Source organism: Paroedura picta, chromosome 2 (assembly GCF_049243985.1).
Source record: "Paroedura picta isolate Pp20150507F chromosome 2, Ppicta_v3.0, whole genome shotgun sequence".
Classification (NCBI taxonomy): Eukaryota; Metazoa; Chordata; class Lepidosauria; order Squamata; family Gekkonidae; genus Paroedura; species Paroedura picta.
Genome location: NC_135370.1, coordinates 134,768,723 through 134,790,829, shown reverse-complemented (window position 1 = coordinate 134,790,829; position 22,107 = coordinate 134,768,723). Strand labels below are relative to the sequence as shown.

At 40.8% G+C, this 22,107-nt stretch overlaps 2 protein-coding genes across 2 annotated transcripts in view; one reads left to right on the top strand and one right to left on the bottom strand.

Moving 5' to 3' along the window:
* Positions 1-103: 103 nt before the first annotated feature.
* Positions 104-21,655, top strand: THBS1 (thrombospondin 1). Its single transcript, XM_077322930.1, has 22 exons — positions 104-386; positions 753-840; positions 1,946-2,526; positions 3,225-3,300; positions 3,497-3,690; positions 4,336-4,461; positions 5,717-5,810; positions 6,848-7,021; positions 7,700-7,876; positions 8,067-8,240; positions 8,576-8,703; positions 8,827-8,979; positions 10,332-10,550; positions 11,052-11,159; positions 11,455-11,614; positions 12,392-12,510; positions 16,193-16,427; positions 17,143-17,370; positions 17,469-17,740; positions 18,258-18,355; positions 18,460-18,599; positions 19,113-21,655. Exons 2-22 carry the CDS (start codon positions 774-776, stop codon positions 19,118-19,120), a joined length of 3,531 nt encoding a protein of 1,176 aa, XP_077179045.1. The 5' UTR covers positions 104-386; positions 753-773; the 3' UTR covers positions 19,121-21,655.
* A 17-nt stretch (positions 21,656-21,672) lies between these two features.
* FSIP1 (fibrous sheath interacting protein 1) overlaps positions 21,673-22,107 on the bottom strand; it is a 100,526-nt gene continuing 100,091 nt past the window's right edge. The window contains exon 16 of the transcript XR_013228444.1: positions 21,673-21,789. The gene's annotated coding sequence lies outside the window, so the exon portion shown is untranslated. The remainder of the gene's footprint in view (positions 21,790-22,107) is intronic.

Here is a 22,107-nt window from a genome sequence, read left to right as displayed (position 1 = left end):
GAGGTAACTGGATAAACACCAGCCCGCTTCCCGCCCGGCGGCCGCTGATTGGCTCGCAGAGATCTCAGGAATGCGGGCGACCCCTTAAAGGCGAGCGAGGCTGCGGCCACCTCTCCAGTCCAAGCGGCCAGCGGCTGGGAGCCAAGGAGGACCTGCGGGAGCTGCAGGCTGCTGAGCCCGCCCGTTTCGCTCGACGGCCGGCAGAGGGTCCCACGGGGTGTTCAGGACCGCGTTCTTCTCCCGGGGTCGACGCAACTGGGGCGCTAAATTCAACCAAGTTTCGGGGCCACGAACGTGACAGGGGGAACGGCCGCGAGCGACGTCTTCCTTGGGGAAATACTTGCTGTCCGCGGGCTATTTGGGATCCCTCGCCTCCTTCTCCAAAGGTAAGTGCTGAAGGAACAGCTTTCTGCCTCTAACTTGGAGGTATTGCTGGGTCAGAAAGTGAACGCTGGCCCTTCTCAGCCGCAGAAAGACCTCTTCTTGTTATCTGACTCTGGAAAGCTTACACCTGGGGGAATCTTCTTGGTCTCTGCGGTAATGCTGGACTTGAAACTAGCCGTCTTCCTAGCCTCGGGTTCCCTCTCCCCTTCTTTTCTGCTCTTTTCCTGTGCCTTGATCGGTTGGTCTCCCGCCTGGCCGTCCCTCTCCTGTCACCTAGCTTTATTTTAGTCCAGCTGCTGCCTGTCGCTGCCGGCTAGCACTCAAAGCCCTTCCAGTGAGAGGCTGAGGTCTCCCTTTCTTGTTTCAAGGGTTTTGGCGAGAGCTCTGCCATGGAGAGATCCGGTGTCCTCTTTCTTCTTCTGATGCTCGGAGTGTGCGCAACAAACCGAATTCCAGGTAAAGAGGCGTGGGGACCGGTAGGGTATTGGTGGCATGCCCTTGGGTGGGGGAGGTACTGGTAGCAGGGTCAGTTGAATAGGAAGTTTTATCGAATAAGAGCCCTAGCTCCAGCACCACGGGCCATTGGGGTTGGCAAAAATGCCAGACACCCCCCACCCACCCTTTGCCTTTCTCAGCTGTGCTTGGCCCGGTGGGTGGGCTCTTGGATGCCATCCCTTCCCCCCCCCAGCTAATTCTTGAGGCTGCTGTGGGTCCTGTGGGCTGACCACAAGTGGTTTGGAGGCATTGGGTGTGTGTGCCGTTTTCCTTCTGCATGCTGTCTGTTCTCAGTGGGAAGATTTGGGGGTCTCTAGACAGAGTGGGGAGGGGGGAGCAAGCATATACTCATTTCTAAGAGAGTTGCCAGGGATGCCAGAGTCTGAAAGGGCTGCCCTCTAATCTTGCGTGGTCCTTGGGGAGACGCAGTGCCCTCTGCACATGTTCAGACTCACTCTTCCTTATTAGCTTGAAGTGCAAGCTTGTTATTCACAGTGTGTTCTATGCTGAGTTCTGAGAGGAGAGCCACTGGGCTCTCCTGCTGTGCAACTGTCACCCTCAAAGATGCACGCCCTTGCTGCACAGCTTCTGTATAATGGGACTGTACAAATCCTTAGCTGAAATTATTGTGCCCCTGGGGGTGTGCACTTTCCTGAGGCTGCCTTATGGGCCATGCCAGTGTGGCCATCTTCTCATAGCTCCGAGTAGGTCTCCCATCACAAAAATCTATGCTTTTTAGTGGCCAAAGTTCAGTCCTTTGGAGTTGTTGTAGCTGACCTGGCTTCATGGCATTCCAGCTTTTGGCAGAATCTCCTGAAGCCTTTCCTTGACTTGCCCTGTGGTTTGCCTCAGTCAGAGCCTTTTACGAGGGCAGGGAAGGTGAGGAGTATTCCTAGACACCAGTGTCATGTATCCCTTTTCTTTTCCTTGAACCTTAAGTATGGGCAGGTGAAATTAACTTCAGAGAAGTTCTTGTCAAAAAGTATATCTTAATTCCAGTTGTAGCAGCCGTTCATTCTGTCCCAGCCAATACTATCCAATCTGAATTCTCTTATTTTCTTGGCAGAATCTGGAGGAGATGATAACAGTGTATTTGATCTATTTGAGCTCGTTGGCTTTTCTCGCAAGGGAGCTGTACGGAAGGCAGGAGGGATACATCTGGCAAAGGGATCTGATACCTCCAGCCCTGCCTACCGCATTGAAGATGCTAACCGTATCCCAGCTGTTCCGGACCACAAATTCCAAGACATTCTTGACTCTGTCCAAGCCGAAAAGGGCTTCATCCTATTGGCTAATCTTCGCCCAATGAAGAAGAGTCCAGGCACCCTGCTGGCTGTGGAGCGCAAGGACAACTCTGGCTATGTCTTTAAGCTTGTGTTGAATGGCAAGGCAAAAACCTTGGACTTGAGCGTCTTTCCTAAGGAAGGCAATCAGACTTTGGTGTCAGTGGAAGATGTTGAGCTGCCTACCTGGCAATGGAACAATATTACCCTCTTAGTGCAGGAAGATCAGGCCCAACTCTATGTGGGATGTGAGAAGATGGTGAATGCTGAACTGGAAATCCCTATTCAGAACATCTTCACCAGGGACCTGGCCAGCAGAGCCAGACTTCGCATTGCCAAAGGGGGAGTTAATGACAACTTCCAGGTGAGTTCTCTTTCTTTTGGTAGCAGGTTTATGAGCCAATTTTGTTTAAAAACAAAGAGAAATTGCTAGTTGAAGCAAAATATTACAAGGTAATTTTCCTGCCTTTTGTCTCTCCCTTTTTAAAAAGGAGATGGCGTAGGGTTGGAGTTGGCAACTATTTTGATTATTATTGCTTCAGGTACAAAACTGTATGTGTTCAGACAAGCTTAGGATATTTATGACACTTTTATTTTGGTTAATTTTTCAGTATTTGAGAGGAAGAGAAAGCACAGGAGAAATATTTTCATGCAAATAAGCATTCTGGCCAATATAGTTTTATATCAGTCTGTTGAATGGACCTCTTTAAGGCATGTGAATTCAATAAATTTTGAAATTATCCAAGAAACTGGAATGTATACAACCTGGAAATCCTGCCGAGAACAAAGTAGAGTTTTCAGACTTTTGAATATGTATCAGCGTAATACTAAATAGACATACACCCTTCTAAGCAGTAATTGGTAGTTAATTTGGGAATTGGAAGCATGAACACAACATTTGAAAAAATGGGTTTCTTTGTTGCTGAACTCAATGCAAAGAAATATAACTGGGGTTAGAAATGTGCCCAATTATTTGCAAAGCAGCTTCATTTATATATGTGCCACTTCATTTGCAAAGCAGTCCTTATCAATATCTAACACCTGTAATTCTTTTGTCCACAGGGAGTGCTACAGAATGTGCGATTTGTGTTTGGAACTACTGTAGAAGCCATCCTAAGGAACAAGGGCTGTGAAAGCTGTAAGTCTGCAAAGTGCCTTTAAATTTACTAGTCTAAAAATATTATTCTTTTCTGTGTAAGAAAATGCCAGAACAAATTTAGGATACAGTGAAACATTATTCATTAAGAAATTGCTGCCTTACCAAGTTATTGAATACAATACAATACACTTTGTCTCCATCTGCCTTAAACATGTACATCGTCTTGTTATTACAGCCAGGACAGTTATTAAGCTGGACAATCCTATGAATGGCTCCAGTCCAGCTATCCGCACTAACTACATCGGTCACAAAACAAAGGACATCCAGGCAATCTGTGGGTTCTCCTGTGATGAATTAAGCAATGTATTTGTAGAATTGCAAAGTTTGCGTGCACTGGTTACAACACTGCAAGATTCAGTTCACAAAGTGGTAAGTAACTATTAAATACACAGTACTGAAACAGAAGAACAGAGGCTCTCTTAGTTTTCATTGATACATGGGATGAAAGTACGTTATTCCAGTTATAAGGCAGGCTTGTAACTAGCTGCCTGATGAGTAAAGGTCATCTTCCTGGATGACAGACAGGGATACCTCTCTAGCTTGCTGGTGTACCACAAATAGCTAGCATAAATATGGTGGGCAAGCAAATTCATGACTTGGTTGTTTTTTTTAAATAAGTTAGTTTTCAGCGCTTTTTAAAGGATGCACATGAAGAAACCAGTTTGAAGCAAGTTATTCAAATTCAGTTTTCATATTCCAGCAACTACCTCTTTTATTTAGCTCTTATTAAGCACAACTCTGCTGCAGGCAATGTTTATGAGAATTCACCCTGGGGATTCTCTATATGTGATCTTCATGGGAGGAACTGAATGGAGAATGGTTCACATATTTACTGGCCCTGTGATTAATATACTAGGTGCCTTTACTTGGAAACTACCCCTCCAAAATCAATAGGACTGACTTCCAAGTTAAACGTAATTGAATTTTGCTTTATCAACCTCATTCAGACTGATCTTTAAAGAGCTGTTTTATGTCTAGTTAGAAGTATTCTTTTTTTTTCCTCCTCTCTTTTAGATTATAAACAATGAAGTTGGCAGCAGTCCTTTTCAGATTAGTCCTGGAGCATGTATCCATAATAAAGTTGTGTACCAAAACACAAATGAGTGGGCCACAGATTCATGCACTACCTGTACTTGCCAGGTAACTATGAAATATTGAAACGTCTGATTTTCTGTCATAATCAAGCACTTACATGAGATTCTTTTGTGATTCTCTTGGAAGGGGGCAAAGTTGAATATAAAGATATTAAATAAACATACATACAGAAATGTTGGCCATACAATAGAAGTAGGCATGGTGTGCCTGTACAATAAATCAATCATCTTCTAGTCGCCAATATTTCTTCTCTTTAGTTGAGTCTTCTTGTTGTTGCTATTTATGTAAGCATACATTGGGAGACTCTGTATGTTTCAGGTGCCATAAGATTGTGCCATTGCTACAGGCATAAATAAACATGGCTATCCTTCTAGAAACCTATCAAATTTGCTTTTATTTTACTATTCCGATCCTTCAGAAATTAGAAGATGGTAATGAGCTGTAGGAATTAATTTTCATTTGACATGGATTTAACTAACCATAGTGCGATTTTCTGTGTATTGCTGGCACCTTTTGTATGGGTGATTATGTTTTCCTCTAAAATCTACAAAAGCACACTCTCTTACCTATTCCTTAAGAAAGAAAACTGGCAAAAGTAAACTTTAAAAATGTTACTATTCTCATATAGTGCAGCTTCTGGATTAAGATGAAAGCCACATTGAAGTAAAACATGGCTTGTTGGAGTCTGAGCCAACTCTGTTAAATGCATTTTATCTTTGGACACATAATCATTGAAACTCAGACTACCAAACAGATTTCTAGACAGCTATTCAGTGAGATTTGATTAACACTTTTGGCAGATGCCATTTGGTTGATAGTAACAAAGGAAACACTGAAAAAATCATGACTGTAAATGACACAATTACCATTTTTCTGTTTACTTTAACTTCTGTAGATGTTGCTGAGATCCATGGTAGAAACTGTATACTGTTTGTTGTTTATAATGCTATCCCAACAGTTGTTTTGTGGGGGAACTACAGTCAGAATCACAAGGGCAGCAGGCATGCATAATGCTGTCTGCACCCATTGTTTTCCTCACTCAAAATCACTTCCCAAAGCTCCCAATCTGCTGAGGGAGATTTTGTATGAGAAAGTGCAGGGGATAAACTGCACACAAAGTTCTGCTCCAGCTCACAATCTCCTGTTTTTTTACATTTAAAAAAAAGCATGTAATATCTTGTTGGGCTCCAAATCCATTCTTAAGTGACTTTTCTGGTAAATGGATTGTAGCAAAACCCTTCTGGGGTGAAAGAGTAATTATTTTATGCTTTGAATTATAAATGTCCTCCTTTTCTTTTAGAACTCTGTTGTCATCTGCCATAAAGTGTCTTGCCCTATCATTCCTTGTTCCAATGCCACTGTTCCTGATGGAGAATGCTGCCCACGATGCTGGCGTACGTGACTAAAGCTTCTTAACATTTCCACCTGTGATTGAATCAGTGCTACTATTCCATTGCATATCTAGAAACTGTGTTCTAAAATATGGCTGAAGTCACATAATTAGTCTTGAAGAGACTATGAGGGACAGTCTTAAGCTTTTCTGAAAGAATCATACTGCCATTCTGCGAGTAGACAGTATTTTGTAAATTGCCCCCAGAAGTTGGCACTGCATACATGAAAGCAGTGCTTTCATACATGCCTTTAACCATGTCCAGTAAAAACATGAAATGAGGACATTTCTGATGGTAGGTACAGTCTTACACATGTATTCTTGGAGGTGGTGGTTCTAGTGAACATACTATACAAAGCATAATGGCTTATAGTACAAAACCCCAGTTAACTCTGTCATAGCCTAACTGACATTCTAGTTCCCATGAGTTATGCCTATTTACTTTACTAGATGTAGAAGGGTGTACTTCTGTTTAGGACTGCAGTGCTAATCTAAAGGTAAAGGTAAAGGTATCCCCTGTGCAAGCACCGAGTCATGTCTGACCCTTGGGGTGACGCCCTCTAGCGTTTTCATGGCAGACTCAATACGGGGTGGTTTGCCAGTGCCTTCCCCAGTCATGACCGTTTACCCCCCAGCAAGCTGGGTACTCATTTTACCGACCTCGGAAGGATGGAAGGCTGAGTCAACCTTGAGCCGGCTGCTGGGATTGAACTCCCAGCCTTATGGGCAAAGCTTTCAGACGGCTGCCTTACCACTCTGCGCCACAAGAGGCTCTTAGTGCTAATCTATACAAGGTTAAATGTTACACAGCCAATTAGTAAAAAAAAGTTGGCTGATTGCATTAGAAGTTTTTATCTTATTTAAGAGTACAATTTTATTTTTATTCCATGATATAAAGACTCAAGAGTGTGGCAGTATTTCATCTCTCATTCTACCCATCCACAAAAGAAAAGTTAATTCGTGATTTGCAGTTGGAAAAGTGAGCTTTTTCACTGCCCAAATTCTTATCTCATTCAAATATGAAAATGCTTCCCTTTACAGCCAGTGACCCTCCAGAGGACATTTGGTCTCCATGGTCTGAATGGACTACCTGCTCTGTCACCTGTGGCAATGGCATTCAGCAGAGAGGTCGCTCTTGTGATAGTCTCAACCATCGCTGTGAAGGCTCTTCCATACAAACTCGTACCTGCAATATGCAGGAATGTGATAAGAGATGTAAGCATTTCGATAAGTTGCATGGAAAATAGTTTCATCTGATTGTTCGGACTTTGTGTTGCTGTGTTCAAAAGTTCAGATTCTCATGAATGAATTAGCATAGTCAGCTTGGTGTCATGGTTAAGAGCGGTGGCCTCTAATCTGGATAACCAGGTTTAATTCCTACTCTTCCTCATGCAGCCACTGGGTCACCTTGGGTTGAGTGACCTTAGTCACAGTTCTATTAGAGTTGTCCTCACAGAGTTCTTTCAGAGTTCTCTCAGCCCCACCTACTTCACAGGTTGTCTGTTGTGGGGAGAGGAAGGGAAGGCGAGATTGTAAGTCACTTTGAGACTCCTTCAGGTAGTGAAAAGCAGGGTATAATTGGCTCATAAACTAACACCAGTGTAAAAGCATTTATTTCTAGTGGGAGGAGTTGACAGTTAACGACTAAATGCAACAGGAAGCATATTGTACAAATTATTGCTAGCTTTGAAATGCACAAAATAAAATGTAGTGATTTTAATACTTAGTATCTGATATGTTAACTTACTGTCCATCTATGATCATAGCATGTTAGAATAGAATTGTCATTAGTCCCCCCCCTCCCCAACTATCCCTAGTCTAATGACAGACCTAAGGCTACTAAACAGAGAAGCTTGATTCTTCGTAGTTCATAATAGGTTCATGTGTTTACAGTCAAACAGGATGGTCGCTGGAGTCATTGGTCGCCCTGGTCTTCTTGCTCTGTTACTTGTGGATCTGGTTTGATCACTAGAATCCGCCTCTGCAACTCTCCACTTCCTCAGATGGGAGGTAGACAATGTGAAGGAGAGGCAAGAGAAACCCAATCTTGCCAGAAAGATCCTTGCCCAAGTAAGTTTTATGGTAACAACTGAGACTGTTGTGCAACATATTCAGGTGAATCCTCAGAGATTTTTGTCATATTAATCATCAGATTACTGCAATCATGTTGACCCCCCCTGGTAAGAAACCACAAATAATCAGTGGCACTGGTGACCATGCCTGGATATTTATGTTTCCAATGTTTGTTCTTTTTCTTTAGTCAATGGAAAGTGGGGACCATGGTCACTGTGGGATGCCTGTGCAGTTACGTGTGGAGGGGGCATTCAGAAGCGTAGTCGTCTCTGCAACAATCCTGAACCACAGTTTGGAGGGAAAGATTGTATTGGTGATCCTGTAGACACGCAAATCTGCAACAAGCAAGATTGCCCAATTGGTGAGTAATTACTGTTCACCATGGAACATAAAACACTGTTTGGGAGCTCTACCCAGCCAACTGCACTACAAGGAACTGGGAGGACAATAGAGATAGGGTGCTCTCTTACCTGAAGGATTTTCAGTGTTCCTATTTCTTGCTTGTGCAAGACAGAAGATGGCCAGTTCTACCAGAGGACTTTGTATAGGAAAATTCAGATTAGACTTGAAGGTATTCGTCAGTGAATAGTTCTATGAGTATTTGTTAGATTAGTCTACTTAGCTTGCCACGGTTATTCTGTGTGAAGACAACAGTTTGAGCTCATTTTGGACTCATACCTTTATCTTTTTTTTCAGATGGGTGCCTGTCTAACCCTTGCTTTGCGGGAGCAAAATGTACCAGTTTCCCAGACGGTTCCTGGAAATGTGGTGCCTGCCCTGCAGGTTACCATGGAAATGGGGTTCAATGCAAAGATATTGATGAGGTAAGAAGAATTGAATCTTGAGTATACAGGAGGCTAAAAAATTAAAGGCCAAAATATTCCAAACATATACAAATCAGCCTGCAACTAACCTTTTACCTTCTCTGTCACTCTTTTGTACTTTAGTGTCAAGAGGTCCCTGATGCCTGCTTTGTCATTGGTGGAGTACACAGGTGTGAAAACACTGAGCCAGGATACAATTGCCTGCCTTGCCCATCACGTTTCACTGGAACTCAGCCCTTTGGTCGAGGTGTGGAGCACGCCATAGCAAACAAGCAGGTACTACCAAAATGTTTTAAAAATCCTGTTTACAAAACCTAACATGCTAATGCTATAGAATAAGTACTTACCTATGACAGAAAAAAACAAATTCTAAATATAACTACTTTTCTATTAGGATAGACATTATTTAGCACCAAAATCTTGGGTTCACATGGTTATATTTGTTCCTTTGATTATTCTGTGAAATACATAGCTACAGAGATAGAGTCAGGTGGGTAGTTGTGTCTGAAGCAGCAGAACAAAGTAAAAGCCTGTGGCATCGTTATGACCAGCAAAGTTTTATTTAAGGTGTAAGCTTTTGTGTGCATGTACACTTCTTCAGATATATTGAACTGATTCATAAAAGCTTATATCTTGTATACAGCTTTGTTGGTCTTAAAGGTGCCATTGGACTTGAACTCTGTTCTACAAGAAGACACTTTTTATGATCCCAACTAATAATTACTTAGCTATTTTTTATGTTGCCTGTACAGGGAATATACCCCAGGCTGCTCACAAAATAAAATATAATAAAAGAAAAACATTAAAAGTTGTTAATTAAAATGTAACTTTAAAAACATAGAGCATTTAGCAGCTTAACGGTACTTTTCCAGTGAAAAACAATGAACTATAGCATTAAAAGACCCCTTAATTAAAAGTCTGGTTGAACAGAGAAGTCCGGGCCTTGCAACTAAAAGAGAACAGCATAGGCACCAGGCAAGCTTCAAGGGATAGGATATTCCCTAAGCAAGGTATCATCACTGCAATGGAGTGTCTTCGATTGCTGCCCATCTCACCTCTGAAGGTGGGGGCACAGAGGCCTCTGAGGCAGTTCTTAACTAGCACGAAATGAGAGGAAGTTGTCCTTCAAGGGCAAGTGCTGTTGGCTCTTGGCCTGTCTTAAGTTCACACTTGGCTGTGTGTAATTTAAAATGAATTTAGAAGTAAAAAATCTTTAAAGCAATGGCATAGTAGATTTGTCAAACAGGAATGTGCTATTCAGATGTTACTGCTTGTAAATGAAGTCAGTAAGCACCGATTTATGAACAAATATATGAATTGAAGCCAGCCAGCCTTTCTGCTGGTGAAAAAGGGAAGAGACATCCTCTTTCATGGTTTGAAAAGGCTACACTAAGAATTCTACATGTACAAAAGTGTTGTGAAATGGGGGTTATAGCATGGAAAGGAATTGGGTAAGACTGAATTTAAAAACTGGATCCAACCCTACATCTAGTTCCCCTGATAACTACTTTGGGTGAAAACCCATAATTAGCTATGATTTATGCATGAATGTCTACTGCATTCTTTTTAACATAGGTCACATTCTTGCAAATACAAGTATAATTTTCTTCTGTGCTTGCACTCTATAGGTCTGCAAACCAAGAAACCCATGCACTGATGGTACACATGACTGTAATAAGAATGCAAAGTGCATTTACCTTGGCCACTTCAGTGACCCCATGCATCGCTGTGAATGTAAGCCAGGCTATGCTGGCAATGGTATTATCTGTGGAGAAGACCCAGATTTAGATGGGTGGCCAAATGAGAACCTTCCCTGCATTGCCAATGCTACATACCACTGCAATAAGGTAAACATATTTTCCCATGTTCTAACATAGCCATTAAATAAATTAATATAGTCTTCAAATTTAGGAAACTGTATCCTTCTAGGAACAAAGTTAGGATCAAGGGCTTATTATAAGAAGTCCAGTGTCGTCAGCACAGCCACTGCTACTGGACCATGGTTGCAATAATTGGTAAATTTTCCAGTCTTCAGATTGCAGTGTCTCTATAACACAGAGTTAGGCTTGCTTAAACCCATTCAGTGGGTTACATACACCCAATTCTATGGAGATTATGCTCCAAATATCTGTTCCTTGCAGTTGCACATGTCTTAGCAGGGGCAAATGACCATTTCTATTTCTTTTTGAATTAAAAGCATGCATTCTTAGTAATATTGATGGCTAAAAGAAATTCATGAAATGGTGGCACCAAAATATGGCTCGGTGCTGTTTTATGCTTAAAAGCACCTTTGGGGAGAAAACACGATTGTGCTTGGATTGGAAGTAATTATATTGCTTTTTCCATAGGACAATTGCCCCAACCTTCCCAATTCTGGACAGGAGGACTATGATAAGGATGGAATTGGTGACGCCTGTGATGACGATGATGATAATGACAACATTCCAGATGACAGAGTAAGTGTAATAAAAACATTCATGACCTTTTAATGATTTTATGGCCATTACGCATGTTTGGTAGCTGATTAGCAAAACTCAGGAATGAAAAATACTGTACCAAATTTGGGTGGAAGTTTTCTTTCTTTTCTTCCTTCTGCAAGCAGAGGGATGTTTTAGCTTGGTCTGTCTACCTATTGTCCTTACCTTTTTTTCCCCGTAGTAAATCTATGCCACAAGCTACTTAGATATTTAAGAGTTCATGTGTCACAGGTACATGCATGTTTTTAATGGGGCTTTTCAAATGTTCTTCCAGGACAATTGCCCATTCATTTACAACCCACAACAGTATGACTACGATAGGGACGAAGTTGGTGATCGCTGTGATAACTGCCCCTACAATCACAACCCAGATCAGATAGACACTGATAACAATGGAGAAGGAGATGCCTGTGCTGTTGATATTGATGGAGATGGTATGTTTTCCTTATGTTTTTTCCTCCCCCATTATAGACGTATTAGCAGTTATGTCCACATAATAGGTTTAATATTCTATCTCTTGATATGCCCACAACTACTTCTCTAGTGGTTGTAGGCTAGAGAAGGCCTAAGTATAATATAATTTGTACCCAGAACTGTTTGAAGACATTTTGATGTCTGAAATTAAATTTCATTCCTCCATTGTAATAATGAGTATTAGTGATAGCCAGAAGGTTCTCCTACACAAGTCCCATTAAAATGAATGGGATCTATACTGTCACAATTATTTTTCAAATTTATAATAAAACAATTCTAAATGAAGACTACCCTGAGATGTTTGTACAGGAGATCCCACGACTCACCCAATGTTATTCTTAATGATGTCCAAAATTTGCCAGCTGAATTAACCACTGGCTTGCTTTGCCTCACATTAGGGCTGCTTCTGCTATTCAGTTCATTATTTAGTCCATATGGGAGAAGTCTGAATTTGTTATATTTGAACACTAGTCTTTGTTAGATGTTGATCATCAATGAAAAATTGTGATGCTACAAAATATAGTGCAAATTACAATATGGTTGTTTATCCTGAAAAGGAACATTTATCATAATCTAAGAACTAGCTGTTTGTTTCGTTTATTTGTTCACTTTCATACTATAATTGCTTAGGACTGGACTCTAAACAATGTACAGAGGTATATGCTTCTAAGCCTATTGAAATCAATGAAGGGAAAATGTGTATGTTCCTTAAGTCCTCAAAATTCTTTACATTGCAGGCATTCTTAATGAGAGAGACAACTGTCAGTATGTGTACAACGTGGATCAGAAAGATTCAGACTTGGATGGTGTTGGAGATCAGTGTGACAACTGTCCTATGGAACACAATCCAGATCAGGTCAGCTCCTAAAAACTCTGCCAACAGCACTTGTACATCCATGCTTCTTTGCAATACATGTCAAGTGGCAAACAGGGCAGAATACATCTCATGCTCTGCTGGTCACTGAAAATAATAAAAATTGTTGGGGCCAAGTAGCTGAGCATTCAGAACAAATTAATTAGTGTGATATGAGTTCATTACACATTCCCATATGTAGTGTTAGATGCAGTATATTATGATAACAGGAAAATCATACCTGCATCTATGAACATATTACAGTTTCGAATATACAGTTCATTTTGACTGTGGAGTTAAGTCATGTTGGCAAGCTACACATATAGCTAAACTGAGAAAAGAGATCTATGTTAAAATCTAACATCATTTATAACCCATGAACATGTCAGCCTTAAACCAAAACATAGTGGACACTGTATTTGCTAGAAAGTGATATCAGTGCTACAAGATGTCCTGAGGTAAGGAAGTTCTCACATCAGTGCACACATGAGATACTTAAAGGACAAAGATTAGAGCAGAACAAAATGTCTATCTCCCCTCTTTTGGCTGAGTAGAAGAAACAGGATTTTTCTCCCTCTCTGTTACTGAAGTTGCTTTTGTCGTTATTTAATTTATTACCTGCCACTCCTGGGAAGCTGGCTTGTGGCAGGTTACAGTGGTAAAATACCATAACAATCTGAATTAATCCCATTAAAATCTCTATTATAAAATTTAAAAACACACAGCACAACGAGATAACGGTAAATATTAGCCCTCCCACCATGGAAGGGTTGCCAGCCAGGGTGCCAGAGGGTACGACAACTAGTTATGTCCATGTTGGAACCAGCATGAGATCAGATCTTCCTGGGGGGGGGGGCATCTGCTCTTCCTCTAGCTCTGGCCTCAACTGTAAACCTGGTGGAAGAGCTCCATTTTACAGGCCCTGTGGAATGCTGAAAGATCTCCCAGGAGCTGCAGCTCCTCTGGGAGCTCATTCCACCAGGTAGGGGCCAGGACCCAAAAGGCCCTGGCCCTCATTCTCTGGGGCCAGGAACGATCAACAAATTGGTACCCGCAGAGCACAAAGCCCTGCAGGGCACATAGGGCGATAAGCAGTCTCTCAGATATGTGGAACCCAGACGATGAAGGACCTTAAAAGTCAAAAACAAAACTTTAAACCGGATCCAGGCCTCAACCGGCAACCAATGCAGTTGCCTCAGCACATGCTGAATATGGTCCCTCCAAGGTGTTCCTGTGAGGATCCTAGCAGCCACATTTTGCACCATGCTTCCTGATCTGCCCTCTTCCCACCCAGCAATAGGACCTCTGTCTTGGAGGAGTTGAGTTTCACGTGACTCTGCTCAGGCCATCCAGCCACTGCTTCCAGACATCTGGTGAATGGTTCCGGGGGGGGGGGGAGTCCGGGCGGCCATCCATGAGGAGATAGAGCTGGGTGTCATCAGCATATTGATGATAACCCAGCCCAAAACTCCGGACCAGTTGGGCCAGAGGGTTCATAAAGACATTAAAGACATTAAAGAGAGTGGAGGAGAGCACCGCCTCCTGCGGCACACCACAAGGAAGCTCACAAGAACATGATAACTCATCCCCCCCTGCAACCCTCTGTGTCCAGTTATAGGGAAAGGAGCATAGCCAACTAAGGGCTCAAAAATATATCTGAGCATTAAATATATCTATAAGCAATCTTTAACAGATTAATAGTTCTAGAAGGGAAAATCTAACTCCAACTTAATTTGTTAGTTTTAAGCCAGCAGTGAGTAAAACTTGTATAGTCCTGTTATATACAAGACAGTAGGATTAATAGCTTCAGGGGCATACCTTGAATGCTTGAATAGTCCCAGCAAAATTGCAGTAATTTACTGGTATCTAGATTTGTCCTGTATGTTACCCTGTGGGCACTGTTAGGTAAAATTCATATTATCAAGGCACTGTGGCTTTTTTTTAATGTTCTTTTTGTAATGAAAAGCAGGCTTCCTCCCCAAGAACAGCATACAACCTACAGTGCTAATGAACTCCAAATATTCCAATTTTGAAATTGTTATGAGACTTACTGTAAGCTATAATACATCTTCTTATTGAGCCTTTCGCCAAATTTGCAATAACACAAGAACTGATAATTTGGGTCTCTAGCATCCGTCTGCATCTATACATCTTAAGGTCATGCTTAAGTCAGTCATCAGCCTAATATAAAAGTGCATGTAAATTGTAAATCAGCCCATAGCAATTCTAATGGAATTCCGTAGACCTACAATATTGCACTGTCTCTGCTGTACTATTATAACACAATATAACAGTCTCTGCTGTACTATTGTATCATGACTAAAAGGTAAAGGTAAAGGTATCCCCTGTGCAAGCACCGAGTCATGTCTGACCCTTGGGGTGACGCCCTCTAGCGTTTTCTTGGCAGACTCAATACGGGGTGGTTTGCCAGTGCCTTCCCCAGTCATTACCGTTTACCCCCCAGCAAGCTGGGTACTCATTTTACCGACCTCGGAAGGATGGAAGGCTGAGTCAACCTTGAGCCGGCTGCTGGGATTGAACTCCCAGCCTCATGGGCAAAGCTTTCAGAAGGCTGCCTTACCACTCTGCGCCACAAGAGGCTCTGTATCATGACTAGTAAGCCGTTAAAGAGGATTTCAAGCTGTTAACACTTTAAAACAGAGAGGTGAAACCAAGATACAGTATTTGTACCTACAAGGTACGAAGTGCATGAAATGTGATATATTTTATCTCCATGGATAAAGAGTAAATTAACAGAGATTGACTCTGGCAAAGAATTTTTGTGCAAACACATGCCAAGAAAAATCTCAGAAATGACACTGTTTATTCAAGGGCCTAATACTAGACTTGGTCTTGATTAATATTTTGTATTTATTTATTATTTTTATATATCACTCTCCCCTTCAGTTCAGGGCAGGTTACACCAAAAGCCTGGTGGAAGAGCTCCTTTTTGCAGGCCCTGCAAGGCCCTGATGTCATTTGGGAGCTTATTCCACCAGGTGGGGGCCAAAACCAAGAAAATCCTAGCTCTAGTCATTGACAGATGAGCTTCCCTGGGGCCAGGGTGCTGGTGGAGTGCAATGCTCTTTGGGGGACGTAGGTAGAGGTGGTTTCTCAGATACTTAGGTAGTGTCTTTAATTAAGATAGATGCAGGTGGGTAGCCATGTTGGTCTGCACTAATAGGACAGAGTTTGAGTCCAGTATATATCAAAGATTATATATACCCAGAATTTAATTTTGTTAGTTTTTAAGGTGCCACTTTGTTCTAAAGTATCATTAAATATGCCAAAACAGGTTCCAGTGCATTTGGCCATTAATACCATATGAGTTCACTGCTTCTGTCCATGATTTTTAAACATGTTTGCATTCTGGTGCTAAATCCAGAATGCCAGTTGATGTAAAATTGGAATATCTGTGTTTATGGGCCTATCCTTTTATTCCAGTGGGGAAAATAGTTCCATGCACATACAAAGCACTACCCACAAAGACCTATCAATTATATTGAAATGAGGGATTACATGTTACCATTACAATTTACGTGCCCACAAATGGTGACTGCATTGGGCCAAATAGGGTCTTATCTATGTGTAAAGCTGCATCAGTCTCTTTCAAGATGGTGCTTATTTCTATAGTCAGTACCCTCTGAAATGCTTACTCTAACAGCTTCTTCTGTTTCTCTTCCAGACGGATGCTGACTCTGACCGCATAGGTGATAAATGTGATAGCAACCAGGATATTGATGAAGATGGCCATCAAAATAATCTAGATAATTGTCCTTATGTGCCCAATGCCAACCAAGCTGACCATGATAAAGATGGGAAAGGTGATGCTTGTGACCATGATGATGATAATGATGGAATCCCTGATGATAAAGATAACTGCAGACTGGTTGCCAATCCAGATCAACTTGACTCAGATGGTAAGATAAACACTCCACGGTCCAGTTGTCATAGTTCATGAAAGGGTTTATTAGCATTTATCTGGACATGTGGTGTATCTAATCCTTAGAAATCCAGTAAGTATGCTGTCTGTTTTGTGGTTGCAGCATTTTCTTATCCAGCAAATATATCCTTTCACCCTGAATTAGTGAGCTGCTGTGTACACACAAAACTTCCATGCTTTCTCACTTCCTGGGCGGGGGACTGTAGGCACACATGGATCTGCTCTTCTCACAGAGGCTATAAGGAAGTCCTCTCCCAATGAGCCCCTTGAGCATGCTGAACTGTTAATAGAGTGTTGGAGTGAGGGCAGTAAACTAGAATTAGAAAGGCAGAGAAAATATTAAGATATGGAAGTTTTATGCTGTTTACGTCTAATGGCTTGTTTTTAATGACTTGGGGGTTAATACTGATTTAATTGTAAGCTGCCATGAGCAGGACTCTGATGAGACAGGATAGAAAGGTTCTAAGTAAAAATGATGCTATAAGGAAATTAGTATGTTAGCAGTTAATTCAATGTATAGAAGACTATTGAATTTAATCAGTAGTAGCTTCATCACACCATTAAGTCTTGGAAATTACTAATGATCAGACTACATCAGATCTGAAATATATGGTAGATTTGCAGATACAACTAGTGTTCACTTTTTATGTGACTATCACCACACCTTGCATTTCCTTTTCTTTCTACAACAGGGGATGGACGTGGAGATGCATGCAAAGATGACTTTGACAAAGATAATGTGCTAGACATTGATGACATCTGCCCCGAGAATGTTGACATCAGTGAGACAGACTTTCGTCGATTTCAGATGGTTCCCTTGGATCCTAAGGGAACCTCCCAAAATGATCCCAACTGGGTTGTTCGTCACCAAGGCAAGGAACTGGTTCAGACTGTCAACTGTGATCCTGGACTTGCAGTTGGTGAGCATTTCTTCATAAGAACAAGAAGATACATATTACTTTGAGAGCAGAATCAAATAATTGCCTGCTAACAATCTTATTTCCTTCTTTCTGCCTAGGGTTTGATGAATTTAATGCTGTTGACTTCAGTGGCACATTCTTCATTAATACAGAAAGGGATGACGACTATGCTGGCTTTGTGTTTGGCTATCAGTCCAGTAGTCGCTTTTATGTAGTTATGTGGAAGCAGGTCACACAGTCTTACTGGCTTGATTCACCAACCAAAGCCCAAGGATATTCTGGCCTTTCCATCAAAGTGGTCAACTCCACTACTGGTCCTGGAGAACACCTCCGTAATGCACTGTGGCACACTGGGAACACAGCTGGACAGGTAAGAGGTCATTTGTCTGATTAGCTTTCCCCCCATTGATTTAGGTACAGGGGAAATTTCTTGAGTAATAATCAGAAGATATTTCTTTATCCGTCAGTTATGCCTTCTAAATTATAGTTGCATGTTGGACGTGTTACATTTGTCAATAAAACACATGGTGTGTGAATCAGGTCTGGGAATTCTGTTACAACCAAAGGACAGTATCATTATGTCAATATCAGACATGAAAAGTGGGCTACCAAGAAGCACAGGTGACTTCTGTTCCTTTGTCCTGCATAAATCAATCTTATGCATCTTCCTCAATAAGGAATGCGCAAAATGTCTCCATAGTGTAGGTCTGGACATCTTTCCACTGGGCATACAGTCAATGTAAATGAGGTGGAAAAGAATATGAACAGGAACTGCAAGGCTTCCTTTGGTCATTTCTGAAGTGGCTTCTAAGTATGCTGTAATTCTCAAGAAGTTGTACCAGCCATAATCACAGAATGAGTAATTCAGTAATATTTTTGTTTTTCAGGTACGGACTCTGTGGCATGACCCTCGTCACATAGGCTGGAAAGATTTCACTGCCTACAGATGGCGTCTCAGTCACAGACCAAAGACTGGCTACATTAGGTAAGCAACATGTAGCTTTGTTTTTTGTTAATTTTGGAAGAATTCTGGAAGAATTTTGAAAGTTCTGCAGGCCAAGATGAGTTACTTTTGCTCTTTATTTGCAGAGTATTAATGTACGAAGGGAAGAAGATCATGGCAGATTCAGGTCCAATCTATGACAAAACCTATGCTGGTGGTCGGTTAGGGTTATTTGTCTTCTCCCAAGAAATGGTGTTCTTTTCAGATCTTAAATATGAATGTAGAGGTAAGAATTAATTTTCCTTTAGTACTGTTTCCTTGACTGAAATGCATCAAAGTAACTCTTATGGCAACTGTCTCTTACAGAAAATAATAAATTAATATATAAACATTGTCATAATTTTAATTTTATAAAATCATAAACTTCACAGCTCTTTAGTTTTTGGTACACACACATTTCCTGTAGAGAACCACACAGGAAATGACCATTAATAGCTCAGCCTGGTGAATTTCCTCCTATATTTTGAATTGTTTGCATGCAGACATACTAAGCCTGTTTCTATATATTACACTTCCAAGTTATACCGATGCTGGTGGGGGAAAGGTTGCTTTAAAAAGAACAAATCACCAACATCTGCATAGAGTCTCTTGAATTCACCCTTTTGTCAGAAAAATGCTGTTAAGCTTCAATGCAGCAAACAGAAACTCAAGGACCTGATGAGAAGATGACCCACTAATTGTAACTGCTTAGCGACTAATTGATAAAAGAGTAACTATTCGCTGTTTTCCCTTCTTACAGATCCCTGATCATAATTGATGCAGAGATTATTTCTGAAATGCCGGTATTGCACCTTCTGAAATATTATTTCGTTTCTGCAAACCCTGGGACAATTTTGTCTGCTCTTTACTTTCTTCTGCCTTCATAAACTAGAGACTCAAAATACATGACCTGCCTCAAGATAATGCTTTTGAGAGAGAAAACTGCAAAGTACACTTCAGATCTGACCTTTGTTGGCACAGAAGAAAAGCAATGTCTTTCATGAATAAGAACATTCTTCACATCTGGAGATGAAGAGTCACTTCTGTAGGAAAGGCACCTGCATAGCTGGGCATTCATTGTCATTGCCTCTCTGTAACTGGAGGTCCAATGGAGGAGCACTTTTGTGATGAGATCATCTTTATGATGTGCCATGGACTACTTAAAATGAATTATGCTTCAACTTGTGGGGAAAGTGGGTGGGAAGAAGGCAGTTGTAAGATACCAAACTCTGCTTCCCTGGGGTTTACAACCAGACCAATTGGAAGAACTGTTACTTTTCTGTCAAACAGCCTTATTTTGCGCATGTTTGCTCAGATGCACATCCCACTGCATTAAGTGGAACTTACTCCCACGAAAGTGTGCATACGAGTGACGGCCAAATCTGCTTCAGCTAATATGGAAAAACTTTGCTTCATTATATAGGAAAACTAGCTATGCCAACTGGTTAGCTTCGTGCAGCACAAAACAAGTTTCAAAAATTCCATTGTGAGATAAGAGGTGGAACAAATTGGTACACCAGATTGCACCAGCTTTGTGGAAAAAGAGATTTGTAGAGACTCTGGGAGAAAGCAAGTTTACATGTGCTGCTGCATGATAACCTACAACCATGGGTTTGATACCAGAGGTTGCTAGTGCAGATGTAGCAAGAACATTTGAGGTGCCAAAGAGCATCTTCATCTCAGCTTAGCACTTATGCTGGACTTCAAGGAACTATGTTCTTTTATTATGGTTACAAAGGCACAAAAATGACAAAACACAATTAAATACAAAAAAATCTACAAAATGCAATGCGAGTTTGGATTTTTTAAATGTTTTTTAAAATAATTTTTGTAGGAGAAGGGCTGTAGATAAAGAAAATGTAAAATATTTATTTTTTACCAATCCTGTCTGTTATTAATAACTGAAGGACTATTAATAAAACAGGAAACTGCATCAGGACTATCCACATAACCATTTTGCTACACATCTCCATGACTGTAAGATTGTAAATACAGGTTATTTATTGTTCTGTAGTAGATCTAGACAGTAAAGTGTGAAGATATTTTAGTTGCAAAGAACAGTTTTCCCATAATCAATGTGGAGCATCGAAAAAAGCAGCAAGATGGGGTTGGATTTATATTTTATTCTTAGTGTCTGTCTCTCCCCTCCCCCATTTCCCTACAAGACAGCTGGCAAAGTATACTGCTTTGATGCTGCACTGCCAAAGCACGAAAGGAAAGTGTAAGTGTTGACTATCCTGGTCTTTCTTTTGTTATAGAGGAGATTGGGTCACTTTTAATGAACACAGGCCTCAGTCCACTGTCAATATACACTCTTACTCATTTGTAACAGGATTTGCACAAGAGATGTTCTCAGTGGATTGTTGCCTGTCACCTTTGTGATAACACTATATAGTGCCTTTGCAGTGGTCATTTGTATCAAAAGTCCTGATTTGACAGGCTGTCTGACGGAAGTGGCAGAGCCAATGGCATTTAACTTTCTAGACCAGGGGTAGTCAAACTGTGGCCCTCCACAAATGCTGGCAGGGGCTCATGGGAATTGTAGTCCATGGACATCTGGAAGGCCGCAGTTTGACTACTCCTATTCTAGACCTTGAAACCAGTGTACAGTTACAGAAGTAGAAAGGCCTCTTAGATGGAATTTTGGGGACATTATTCAAAGGCTGCTTCTGCTCAATGGGGCAGCATAATTATATTGTTGAGCTTCATCTTGCTGCGAAAAAGAAAAAGAATGTCAAAGGTGAAAACTTTTATGTACAAATATTACCTCATTATTTTTGTAAGGCTGAGAAAAGGAAAAAAACCTTTGAATCAGGCACAGTTTAGATATCTAACAAAATTAAAAGCTACTGTAGTATTAAGGGGTGGGGGAAAGATTGCAAGCTGTACATAGTTAAAATTGTTTTTGCAGAGACTCATGCTCCCAGTTTTTAAAAAAGGCATTGAAGCAATGCTAAGAACAATTTCTAATATTGTGTTAATTTGTTTTTATGTCATCTTGTATACCATTCCCTGTATTTGTATAAATTATTTTTTCATTACTGTTGGAATAGTTAATCTTCTGTTGTGTAGATATGCTATTTAAATAATTTATCAGGAAATGCTACCTGTAGAGCTAGTGTTTCTATTTTTATAAAACATTTGCACACTGAATTGAATAATTGTTTGCTTCCCCCAGTGTTGTTGCTATTAGTATATACATTTTTTCTAAAAATGAGCATATTTTGTACACAATTTTAACCATTTTACAACTTAAAAGCTGTGTAAAATTGTACAATAAAGTTTCTTACATACAAGAAACAATTTAAAAAATGAAAATCTGTACTTACAATTACCAGGTTTGGATTCATGTTTGCTGAGTTAAGGCCAGGGGCAAATTGTTGGGTGATCAATGGTTTTCTCATCCCATCCACTCCCAGATCCAGCTGCCATTATCACTGCAAGATTTAGTAGCACAGTCCTACATCCTTTAAGGTCCACAAATATCAATGGACTTAGAAGGGTTATTTGCAGCACAAATGTCTTACCTGTAATTTTCTGTATAAATTGAAACTGTTGGTAAGGATGTTAGTTACAAAACATACAAAGATTTTGACTCCAATCCAAAGTAACCAAATCAGTGATTACAGTTTACATAGTTTCATTAATAGACTGGATTACTGACCTCTAGTAAAGCTCCAATAGTCATCACAGAGTGACAGTAAAAAATTATGTACATAGTGTGACCTGTCTATATATGGGCCTAACCCCAAATG

What these genes read in the sequence shown, in the direction of transcription:
- THBS1 (XM_077322930.1), top strand. Translation starts at nt 774, where the DNA reads ATGGAGAGATCCGGTGTCCTCTTTCTTCTTCTGATGCTCGGAGTGTGC. An exon ending in AGATCAACTTGACTCAGATG is followed by an intron (nt 16,428 to 17,142) that starts GTAAGATAAACA and finishes TTTCTACAACAG; the next exon opens with GGGATGGACGTGGAGATGCA. An exon ending in TGATCCTGGACTTGCAGTTG is followed by an intron (nt 17,371 to 17,468) that starts GTGAGCATTTCT and finishes CTTTCTGCCTAG; the next exon opens with GGTTTGATGAATTTAATGCT.